The 12,565-nt window shown below is 32.3% G+C and overlaps 1 protein-coding gene across 4 annotated transcripts; it reads left to right on the top strand.

Moving 5' to 3' along the window:
- LOC109842858 (mitochondrial import inner membrane translocase subunit TIM22-4-like) lies at positions 1,541-8,641 on the top strand. Of its 4 annotated transcripts, XM_020411762.1 has the most exons (5): positions 1,541-1,856; positions 2,850-3,040; positions 3,133-3,205; positions 5,886-5,938; positions 8,270-8,641. In XM_020411762.1, the coding sequence occupies exons 1-4, from the start codon at positions 1,706-1,708 to the stop codon at positions 5,903-5,905; spliced, it is 435 nt and encodes a 144-aa protein (XP_020267351.1). In that variant the 5' UTR covers positions 1,541-1,705; the 3' UTR covers positions 5,906-5,938; positions 8,270-8,641. The 4 variants fall into 4 exon arrangements, with proteins under 4 accessions (XP_020267351.1, XP_020267349.1, XP_020267350.1 ...); XM_020411760.1 differs by lacking the exon at positions 5,886-5,938; XM_020411761.1 differs by lacking the exons at positions 5,886-5,938; positions 8,270-8,641 and adding an exon at positions 6,387-7,577.

The raw sequence follows: 12,565 nt of genomic DNA on the forward strand, positions 1-12,565 counted from the left end.
TATGTTCCTATATCACCTTTGTGTACAGGCAATTTGCACATCTTTTTGGTCACTTTTATCAGCTCATCTTTTGCGAGCATTGCATGTATAATTGGTGTTTTCAGTATCACTTGTTTCCTAATTTCTGGACTCTGGTTTTAACTGGAGATGCGAGGTTAATGATTTTTGCTACGGTGCGAGCAGTTTACTTTTGTTTGTAAACTGGTCATGTATGAATGTATACGAAGAGGAAAATACAGTCAGATACAAGCAAAAAAAGATCTTGAGCTTGATTTTCTCAGTTCATTGTAAGAATGCTCGATGAGAATGGTGTGGCCAAGGTATTAAAGAATATCATTTGTGTTAAAATATTTGTTCAAAAGGACATTCTTTTTAAGAAAAGAAAATAACAATGTCATTGATAGCTTATTGATTGCATGTCAACTTGTCTAGAGGTGGAGGTGAGAAAAGTTTTTAGAGATCAGGCTATAAGAACTTATCATTAGCAATTTTGGGTGGAAGATAGACCAAATGATCATCAAATATTTCGATCATTATTTATTCATCTAACTATTCATTGATGAATAATGATCAAAATATTTGAATTTTTAGCATTCAAACATTAAGCGAATCTCATATGAGCATTTACATATTATTATCCGATGTAAACTTAGTTCTTATTACAACACGATTTTTGACACTTCATAAATATCATTAGTTTAGGTTGTATACTAATTTTGAGATAGTTGAAATTTCTTAATTGACTTTTTACCCAAAATCTAAATTTCAGATTTTTATGATAAATACCAAGAAATAAATTTCAATTATGCTCAAATGATACTTCAAATTCTTAAAAAAAAGAAAAAGAAAACCACATTAACCCAATAAAAAAATCATTTTAATTAAATATTGTAGATATATTAATTAATCAAATAAAAATGGAAACCAAATTTTTTTTATAATAATTTATAAAATTAGCATCAATTATATATCCTCACTTAAGTACCTGATCCTACTTTGCACTTATATATCCTCACTTGCTTTTGGCAACAGTTATATACCTTAAAATTTATAAAATTGCATTTTAGTACCATCTGATATGAAAGCTATGAAAAAAAATCCCGACTTTTCCCATGTGAGAAGACTGTCATAAGTTAATTTGAGAACTTTTGACTCTAAATTTTTTTTTGGGGGGGTTGAATCTAATGTCAAAACCACCCTGACTATATTTTAAACCTACCCAATGATTATCGTGGGTTTAACAATGAAGTAACAAAACATGAAGTCCCAAAAAGAGCCCTCAAATCAACTTGCGAGTGTCACATGAGAAAATTATAAGAAAAGAGTTATCTCATTTGCATAACAGAAAATATTAAAGAGCAGATTTCAGAGACTGTGGAGGTAGATAAGTGCAAGGTAGGGGAAACTATGAGGTATTTAAGTGCTAATTAGGCTCGAATCAAATACTAGTTTGTAAAATTGGGATCTAGACAAAAGCCGCACCCGCCCCATTTGCGAAACCTAAAGCCTCCACAAAAGTTTGTAAAATTGGGATCTAGACAAAAGCCGCACCCGCCCCATTTGCGAAACCTAAAGCCTCCACAAAACCCCCCTCTTTGCTTGAAGAAGGGGGGAAAAATTAATAAGTTATTGCAAATAAGTCCATCTATCAATCTCTCCTCTTCAATTTACACCTGTATCTTCATAATTCGGAGCTTAGTCATCAATGGCGGACTCAGATTCGGATCCCAAAGAGGCCCCAAATGAAGCGGAGAAGACGGCGGTGGAGCCCATAAGGATGCCGACGATGGAAGAGATCCGAGGCCAAGACATTTGGAACAATTGCGCTGTTAGAAGCGTCGTTAGTGGAGTCATGGGTATTTTTTATTTTCTCCAATTTTCAGACATTAGTTCAAAAAAAAAAAGATAAAGAAAAATACCTCTTATTTTAGAAGTTATTTATTGAGAAAAACATCTAAAATTTGTTGTTCAGTTGAGCCTTCATTTAAGAAGTATGCTATTTGAGTTTAGTGTTTGTTTAGAGAATAGTTTTTTATATAAAAAATAATAATAAGTAAAGGCTGCGTTTTGATTATTGGGCATTATCTGGGTTTAGTTTATTAGAAGATTTAGATTCAGATTACTTAGTGCTTTATGACCTTTGTTTCATGATATCTGGATATGTTTGAGATATTGACCACAAAAATACGAAATTGTGCTTGATTTGAGAAAGTGTGAGAATTTATGCAAAAAATTAGTTGAGGAACTTTGCTAGTATTTGAATGGTTATCCCGGGAAGTTTTGGATAAATGAAATGTTTGTTTGAGATGGAGTATGAGGGTGGACTTTACAATCTCATTCCTCATCAAATCTAGGATGTTTTAGTTCTGCAGGGAATTGGAACTTTATTGAGAGAATTGCTTAAGTTCCTTAGTATCCCATATTTATTTATTTATTTTGCTCGTTTCTGATCTCTCTTTATCCATTTCTATCACATTGTAGAAAATTTAGTTCTCTCTTGTGCAGGCTATCAACAGATGTTTTCTTTAGGTTTAGTTCTTTCTATGGTATTCTTATTGTTTTCTCCTTCACTATGGGGAGTTTACCATCTTATTTCTAATCAAGCTGTTTCAAATGATTGTCTGAGTGATAGTCAACCAGTCAACTTTCAGTAATCTTTTCTATTTTGTGTAGTACATCCTGAAGTTTCAATTAACTAGTTTTTCACTGCCAAGTTTATTTCACTCTTAGATATTTTAGTGTCTTGAGGAATTTTCTTTTTACTGAAAAAGGTAGTTTCTCTTCGGATTTCTACCACAAAGTGTTCTTTGGCTTCCTGTACTAAATTACATGTTGTGTGGCTTTTCTAGGAGGTGGGCTTGGTTTGTTTATGGGTCTATTTCTTGGGGCTCTGGATAATCCTTTGATGCAAGAGGAAATGAGTGCAAAGCAGCAATTTATATACACTGCAAAGCAGATGGGAAGAAGAAGCTGGGGTTCTGCCAAGGCTTTTGCAATTATGGGCCTCACATTCTCAGCTGCTGAATGCATTGTCGAGAAGGTAAGCAAGACTTTAAGGGGAAAAAAGAACTCTACTGAAGTGCTTTTCTGTCTAGATTCCGTCTTCATTTTTTATGGGTGTGTTTGCTTCAGGCACGTGCAAAACATGATATGACAAATACAGTTGTCGCCGGTTGTGTCACAGGAGGAGCTATGTCTGCTAGAGGTAACTGTCTTTATAGAAAAAATTTATGATTGATTGGGTAAGAAGAATAAATAAGCAACTTTAAGGATATCCTATTACATTGTATGTATATGGAGTGTTGTAAAGTTGTGAATGAGTATTATCCACCTGCATCACATAACAATCAAGCCTTGTTTGATTTGCTCCCAATGCATAGGAAAACTTACTTATGTCCAAATATCATAGTCCATGTTATGCAATGAAATTGAATGAGCCAACCTATGCTCTTTGATCTACATGTTTGGAAAGCTTTACGAGAAAAAGATGCATTATGAATGCCTTTTCTCCATCGAAAAATAGTTAAAATGTGAACAGTTCCTGATAATAGACCACAAAATTATCCTGATCCATGAGGTAGCAGTGCTAGTGTAGTATGGTATGCAGATCCAATAGAACTTACATAATATTTTTTGAATGTTAATAAACTCTTTATGGTTGCGCTTATTCTTTGGATATTATTTATATAATTATTATGTTATCCTTAGAAATTGTATGGCTAGATCATGCACTGTGATAATCACTTGCTTTGAGATGTGATTTAGAGATTTCTTAAACATGTGCTTAGCCTATAACTAGTAAATGATAACTATGTTATAACCTTGTTATTATGCATGACACCGATATGTGAGATGTGGTGAGACCCTAGGCGTATGTCATAAGCCCACATTGTGATGCGTGTAGCACTAGACCGCATTTGAATTCTCTAAGACTTGTCAACTAAGAGATGGAGAATACAAATTGTTACATGGTCCTTTAGACTTGATGATATAATCATTTTCAATTTGTTTATTTAGCATGATTTGATCTGATGGTTAAACTTGTTTTACAAGTGCTACAAAATCTAAAATATTGGGTTACTAAATTCCATTTAGGAAAATGATAGATTCCTATAGAGGATCCAATATACTCATTATGATGAGTATAATTTATTATACATATCCCATAAAGCCGTGGATCCCTGTCGATAGGTGGTTTTGAAAATGTTTTTAGAATCTATTTATTTATTATATATTGATAATTTTGAAATGATTTTTTCTTCACGGGAATCACAATTTTAGATATGAGCAAATAGGTGAATTATCCCGCTTAATTACATTGTCTAAAAGGATAAATTGACACTAAAGGTGACTGAATGTAAGATAATAATTTTTTTAAATATTTATTCTCATATTATGGAGTAACTTTTATAAATGGTTGGTTGGTAGGAACTTGACTGTTAAATTTAAATTGTTAGGAAATTAGATATAACAAAGTGGAGCATTTATATCCTGATAACTAATCAAATTAGATAAAGGAGAAGTTTATAATTACCTCAGTCATTATTCCAAAATCTTCATTGAAGTACCAAGATCTTTTCTTGAAAGCTTTCTCAACAGAAAAAAAGCCTCCAATCGAATCCACCCGTCACCATGAGGATGCAATACAAAAGAGATAGGATTCTTTTTTTTTTAATTTTCTCAAACCAACATTTATGGGTTCAAGTACTGTTCAAAAATTTCTACTCATTTTCCTGTGTTTTGCTCTTTCCATTTGCCCTTCTATTTATAGGCAAGGGCAACCCCTCATGTTCTCATTTTTTTCTATGTGAGACTATTCCCAAATGAGAACAAGTGTCAAGCTAAAAGACCATTGTCAAAACAGAGGACATTTGTCATGACAAATTTAAGGAATATTACATTAAAATCCTCTTGAGTTCTTATTTTTCATATTTCTACAAATGAAAATATTTGTATTGCATTTAATCCTCTCAAATGACATTTGTGAGACCAATTAGTTTCTCGTATTAAAAGCCAATTATTTTTAATTAACAATTTTAATTTAACAGTCAAGTCCCTATCCAACCAATTGTTCATAAAAGCTCTTTCATAATATGAGAATAAATATTTAAAAAATATTATCTTACATTCAGTTCCCTCGAGTATCAATTTATTTATTTTTAGACAATTTAATTGAGCAGGACAATTCACCTATTTACTCATGCCTAAAATAACAATTCTCACGAACAAAATTCATTTCAAAATTATCAATATATAATAAATAAATAAAATCTAAAAATATTTTTAAAACCACCCGTCGATAGGGTTTTACAGCTTCATGAGATATGCATAATAAATTATACTCATCATAATGTGTATACTGGATCCTCTATAGATATCCATTGTTTTCCTAAATGAAATTTAGTAATCCACTATTTCAGGTTTAATATAGCACTTGTAAAATAATTGGCTTTCAATATGAGAATTCAATCAGTTTCACCAATGTCAATAGAGAGGATTAACTGCCATACAAATATTTCTATTTATAGAAATATGAAAAATAAGAACTCAAGATGGTTTTAATGTAAAATTCGTTATGCTTGTTATGACAAATATTCTTTGTTTTGACACTTCTCTCTTAGCTTGACACTTGTTCTCATTTGGGAATACTCCCACATAGAAAAGACTGAGAACTTAAGGGGTTTTGTCTTTGCCTATAAATAGAAGGGCAAATGGATAGAGCAAAACACAATAAAATAAGTAGAAAACTTATAGTACTATTTGAACCCATAAACGTTCTTTTGAGGAAACTTTAAGTTTTTAAAAATTGAAGGATCCTATCTCTTTTGTATTGCATCCTCGCTGTGACGGGTGAGTTAGATTGAAGTCTTTTTCTTTTGAGGAAGCTTTCAAGACAGGATCTTGAGATTTCGATGGATATTTTGGAATATCGATTGAGGTAATTCTAAACTTTTCCTTTATCAAATTTGATTAGTTATCATGATATTAATGTTCCGCCTTTGTTATATCATGTTTTCCTAGCAAGAAGTTCTCAAAACACTTGATTTAAATTACATGTATAGCTGTTCTAAAGGCTTTTACCACAATCTAAATGATCCAGATAAGTACTTTTTTTTGGGACATGTTATATTTGTCAAAACCTCTTTTCATATCACCAAAGGCTTTAGATATTATCCCATATTAACTATAAGTATCATGTTTTTGTTCTGATACTAAGTGACGTTAGAGTTTCTTGAACATTGGAGTAAGCCTTACAATTCACAAACCATAAGATTACAAACATCAGGACTTCCAACCTCCTTAACTCTCTTTGAAACTTTGAAAATTCATGTGTTATAGAGACAAATTGGGGCAATCTACAATGTTGGTGACACCTTGTTTTTTAGGGTTAATTGCGGACATGGGCGAAGCTACTAAGGGGCCAAATCAGCAGTGGACCCCGCTTGACAAATGAAATATTGCATGAATAGGGGTGCTTGATAGTTAATAAAATTATAGAGAGTAAAATGTAATAATATCTATCTCTAAACTTTCTCATAGCTTTCGCTTTCTCGATCCTGAATATAGAACATGATCTTCTGGTCGGTGGACCAAAGCATGGGTTCAAATGTGTACAAATTTCCATCACTATAAAGTGAATTGATCAATATGTCTATTGATTTTTATCTCAAGAGTTGAGCAACCATTTTGATAATCGTAGTCTGGATTTTCTTTTTTCAGTGACATGTGTTGAACCACGTAACTCGTTCTCTTTGTTTGATAAAGAAAAACTGATTTGATTGGTCAATTTTTATCCTACATTTTTTTTCTAGAAATAGATTAACTATATCTATCATGTCGCTACTCATCATGATTTTATAACCTTCACTGTTCAAGTTGAAGAAATTGGCAGTAATCTTGCTTGTTTCAACAACAATCGTTGAAAGAGCATTTTCAGCAATTGAAAATTGTTAAGAATGTCTTGGAAACCGAATGAGAGACATTTATATGAATGATTGTTGGCAACTTATATGAAATATTTTGTAGCATTGATGAACAAGATGTAATGAAATGGTTTCAAGAACTGAAAGCAAGAAGAATATTATTGTAATACTATATTTTAACTTGAATTTTGATTTTGACAGTCTTTTTATGTAATGATGTTTAAATACTAATCAAATGCGCAAAATATTTGTGTTATTGGGTTTGATTATTAAAATTTGGACCCGTCTTGGCGAAATTCCTGCCTCTATGACCGACTGAATGCAGATGGACCCCTTGTAGTTCTATTGTTGTAGATAGACTCCCTTAGTGATTTTTTTTGACTCTTTTAACCTCAGGAGGTCGATTGTCAAAAAATAAAAGAGAAAAAAATCTCTTTCTAAGGTAAAAGAGTAACAAAATTTTCACTCAAGGGGTCTAATCGGCATCAATAGAATTGCAGAGGTTCCATCCACAATTGGGTGATAGTGCAGTGGTCTATCCGCAATTAACACTATTTTTTATTTACAATTCAACACTGGATTTTGGAAAATTAACTGCATTTATTCTCAACTTCACGCCTTACCTATACTTGTAAACAGTGATGTCAGAAACTTGAATATATAACTGCATTTATTCTCAACTTCACGCCTTACCTATACTTGTAAACAGTGATGTCAGAAACTTGAATATATCCTTGCATGCAGCACATCTTTTTGCGTAATTATCTTAGATTTGTTCATTGTAGGATAAGGCGGGATAAGTATACTTGACCATTTAATCCTTTGTTAGGAACTTCTGTTGGATGAAAACAAAATCATAATGTGAAGGTTAATCACAAATGCGCGATCACGTAGGCCTCATTTACTCGATATGGCATCATTTCCCAATTTAGTAGTTTTCATGTGGGAATACTATGATGAATTATCTCTTGCTTCAGTTTAACTGAAAAGATACTGAATTGCTCTATAAATTGAGGGCAAGAGAGCATATGTCTTCTGAGTTCGCGTGATGCAAGTGCTAATAAAAAGGATTAGAGGATATAAGCGGTTATACTGTCATAGTACGTAAAAGGGCTGTTTCTGCAGTTAACCTTAAACTTTTTTGCGCCAGGTCATCTAGGTCATAAGTGAACTTTGAATTTTCTTCATTGATGATGTTTAATTTGTATAAATACATTTACTGTTAAACACGGAAATATCTGATTTACGATAAATTGAAATGTACCCTTTTTCTGAATAAATTAGTGCATTTGTTATATGTGGATTTTACATGTCACCAATCCATTATATGGTTATTTCCTTTGTAGGTGGCCCGAAGGCTGCATGTGTCGGATGCGCTGGCTTTGCTACATTCTCAGTTCTAATTGAGAAGTTCTTAGATAGACATACCTAATAGATCAATGACTCTCAAACTGATTCATGTACAACCGAGAGATTTTTTGTTAATCTCGGGTAACTTTACAGAGGTGAAGTATCAGTTTGCACCCTCTTTGTGCAAAAGCAGCCTATGAATGTTATAAGTTGCTATGTAATTTTAGTTTGTGTAACTTTTTTACTTTAGTGTTGGATGACTTAAGGAGTCAATGCTCCTTGGACCGTGGGTTTGCTCACAATATGTAGTAATTTTGTATTCCTTATCGTTGAAGAGGCGGATGGGGTGGTTGAGCTCATTTATAATAGTGCAAGTTTTTTTTTGTATAAATACCTAATTTTCGTATTAATGACGCCTTGTGTTACTGTATTCTAATATCTAATAATTTTACCCTTTTTACCGCATCCAATAGTTTTACTTTTTATTTGCTGTGTGTGTCCTTGAGATGTTGCGAAAGGTATTCTCTGGTGAATTACGGATGATCATAGCCGTTAATAATATAATGATGAAAGGCTCCGGATTATTATATAACAGCGTACCATGTTGGATGAAGGTGTACAAGTATGGATATTTTTTATTGAGAAAAGTGTAAGTATAGATATTGTGATGTGAATATCTAAATGTCATGTGCAATCCTCATTTTATCTGCTTGCAGAACTAACATCGCTGCATTTGCATTTGTTAAACTATATTGTGAAAAACAAGCATATGATTATCAATAAGAATATTTAAATTGATCGCATAGTTAATTTAATCGTAGCCATTCAATTATATTATGGGATGGTCATCAGGAGGAAAAACAATTCGTGGGGCCTATAAGGAAGTTCTTCTCCTTCTGTAACTTGCAAACTTATTCCACCTCAGTATAGGTGCAGCTTTGCAAATATTTAATTTTAAATTCATATTCTTCATGTAAAACCAGCTCCAGAAAAAACCAGAAAGCCTTGATTGGATGCATAACGAATGCAAAATATTTATAGTACAATCATTTGAGTAAAGATTGGCTGATCATGGTATTTGTGTGTATATGACACAAATGTATATAGTTTTTTGTTTAAGTATCTTCCCTTGTAGTTTTCATTTTATTATAACATGCATAATGAATGAACATGATTTGTATGTACAACCATTGAAATTAAAGCCTTCCAAGTCTTCGTCGTTGTTGTCGTCCATAGAAGTCTTCTCCACGCTGTCTCTTGCAAACGTTTCCAACACGTCAGTGTGTCCATTAAATTATATTGGAAAAACAAGCATTTTACTAGGTATCCTTCAACCAACCATATCATTAACTTAATTTTAGCCACTCAATTTATATAATATAGTTGGACTATTGACTTGGAGGCCCCCACCACCCCAAAAATAATAATAATAAAAAATAAAAGGAAAAAAAAAAAAAAAAAAAAAAAATTCGTCATACACACCACATGAACTAACATCGCCTTACTTTTCAAAACTCCAAAAACGAATAGTATTACCATTCATTTCAATGAATAGTATTGACCCTTCCTTCTCTATCTGCCTAGAGATCCGCTCTTAATTCCCTACCAGGCACTAGAAGGTCGACCCCATTTTCCACGGATTTGGATCCTCTCCACTACAAAAAAGTAGTGGAGAGACCACTACTTTTAATCTCAAGCGTTGATTATTTAGTAGGCGGTTATGATACAATCGAAATCTAACACTTACCATACCCCCATGTATTACACTCATTCCTAATTTGCACTAAAAGAAAAAATCATAACCATCAACTAAATAATCAATGACTATGATTATGTAGTGGTCCCTCCACTATTTTTTTTGTAGTGGAGAGGATCCGAATCCATTTTCCACACTATGGTGGCGTTTGGTTGTTTGCAACTGGAGTTGCAATGCAAGTGTCACTTGCATGCAACTGAGACGTTGCAACTCTTCTTACACGCAACTACAATTACAATTGTTTGGTTTAAAATTTAAAATTTACAACTTATAGTTGCAGCTGTTTGATTATGCTTATAACAACATATGCAACTCATAAAATATTTTTAAAAAATAATATTTTTTAAAAAGTAATATATTTTAAAAAAATAATATATTTAAAAAAAATAATATATTTTAAAAAATAATATATTTTAAAAAATAATTTATTTTTAAAAAATAATTTATTTTTAAAAATAATATAATATATCATTTAAAATATATATTATTTTTAGAAAATTATATTATTTTAAAAATACATTAATCAAAAAACATATTATTTTAAAAATATATTGTTCAAAAAATATATTATTTTAAATATAAAATTATATTATTTTAAATATATATTATTCAAAAAATATATTATTTTAGAAAAATAATAGTATTCCTGGAAAATTTTATTTTTCAAAAAATATATTATTTTAGAAAAAATATATTATTCAAAAAATATATTATTTTTAAAAATATATTATTTTTAAAAAAATATTATTTTAAAAAATAATATATTATTTTAAAGATAATATATTACTTTAAAAACTAACATATTATTTTGAAGAAATTATTATAATAATAATTATTTTAAAAGATTGATGTTGTTTTGTTTAAACGTTTTTGAAGAAATTATTATAATAAGAATTATTTAAAAGATTATTTTAAACCTTTAATGAATTTATTTTTGAAATATTAAGTAATGATTTTGATTTTAATAAATTTAGGTCAGTTGCAACTAAGTTGCAACTATGACTTGCGACCATTTTGGACGTAAGTCATATGTTGCAACTAAGGGTTGTTTTGCAACTGTGGTTGCAACTGAAACTGTGAGTTGCAGCAAAACAAACACATGCAACTGGTCAAATTAGACCTAGTTGCATGCAACTGGAGTTGCAACCACTCCAGTTGCAGCCTACCAAACAGCCCCTATGTTAGACTTTACTCCTGAGCCCAGTCATTCCCCGCCGCTCTTTCACACAGCATCGAGGGCATTTTCCAAGTCTTCGTCGTCGTCGTCCCACATTTTCCACGCCTGAGCCCAGTCGTCCCACATTTTCCACACTACGTTGACTCTACTCCTGAGCCCAGTCATTCCCCGCCGCTCTTTCACACGTACAGCATCGATCGAGGGCTTTTTCATACATCGTTCCCATTCACCAACCCCCTCTTTTCTGGCGGGCCTTCTTAATTTCCTCTGCTTCCTTGTGCTTCCCACCAGATCGCTATAGCTACCAATCTCCCATTTATATATATCCGTTAACTGCTCATTCACCTTTGGGTATCGAAGTATTAATTAATTAAAATATTAGTTAGTTAGCATGGGCATCACAATACTTGGTCGGCTTCCCCATTCTATACTATTATTGCTGGTAGTAATACTAATTATGCTGCCATCCTTCAAATCTGCTGCTCATACTGTCGACTGCCTCCCATCCGACAGGTCTTCCCTCCTCGACTTAATTCGTGGTGTCTCTTTCAGCACGGACATTGAAATACCTATTTAGGTTGGTGCCATGTTTAAATCTGTATCTAACGCGCTTTCTATCCATTGATGATTTCTTATTCTAATGAGAAACTGCAAAAATTAATGCTCCATTATGTTTAATTAAAAAGGTCATCAGTCCACATCAAGTTCTAATGAGAAACTGCAAAAATTAATGCTCCATTATGTTTAATTAAAAAGGTCATCAGTCCACATCAAGGAAACTATTCTATTGATGATTAAGAATGCTCCATTATGTTTAATTAAAAAGGTCATCAGTCCACATCAAGGAAACTATTCTATTGATGATTAAGAATATTTATTTGAGACCAGGGTAGGACCATGGCTAGTAAAAGTATAATATTTGGATCCAATTAGTCTGTGTAGGACAAAAGAATCAAACGAGGACTTGACCTTGAAGCAGATTCGGTCGTCGGAGGTGAATTTAATATGGGCTTGTTCAGACCAGCTACAACAAATTTGGTGGGGTGTAGTAAGGGGTTTTGTCTTTTTTAAAACATTTAATTATGATATAACTATACTATGTGTCAATAAAAGATGACACCTCCATACTAAAGGTCTTCCAATGAGCAATAATTTTACATAATTTTTTCTTTAATATGACTCTCAAAGTCACCCACAACCACAAGTCAAAGTTACAGCATAGACAAGTATTTTAAATATGCTTTCCCAGATCGCTATAGCGAGGAAGACCGCTCCAGCCTGCTCCTTCATCTTCTCTCCTCCTACTTATATATATCCGTTAATTGCTCATTCACCTTTGGGTATCAAAGTATTAATTAA

This window comes from Asparagus officinalis, chromosome 5 (assembly GCF_001876935.1).
Source record: "Asparagus officinalis chromosome 5, Aspof.V1, whole genome shotgun sequence".
NCBI lineage: Eukaryota > Viridiplantae > Streptophyta > Magnoliopsida > Asparagales > Asparagaceae > Asparagus > Asparagus officinalis.

What these genes read in the sequence shown, in the direction of transcription:
- LOC109842858 (XM_020411760.1), top strand. Translation starts at nt 1,706, where the DNA reads ATGGCGGACTCAGATTCGGATCCCAAAGAGGCCCCAAATGAAGCGGAG. An exon ending in CTGAATGCATTGTCGAGAAG is followed by an intron (nt 3,041 to 3,132) that starts GTAAGCAAGACT and finishes TGTTTGCTTCAG; the next exon opens with GCACGTGCAAAACATGATAT. An exon ending in AGGAGCTATGTCTGCTAGAG is followed by an intron (nt 3,206 to 8,269) that starts GTAACTGTCTTT and finishes TTTCCTTTGTAG; the next exon opens with GTGGCCCGAAGGCTGCATGT.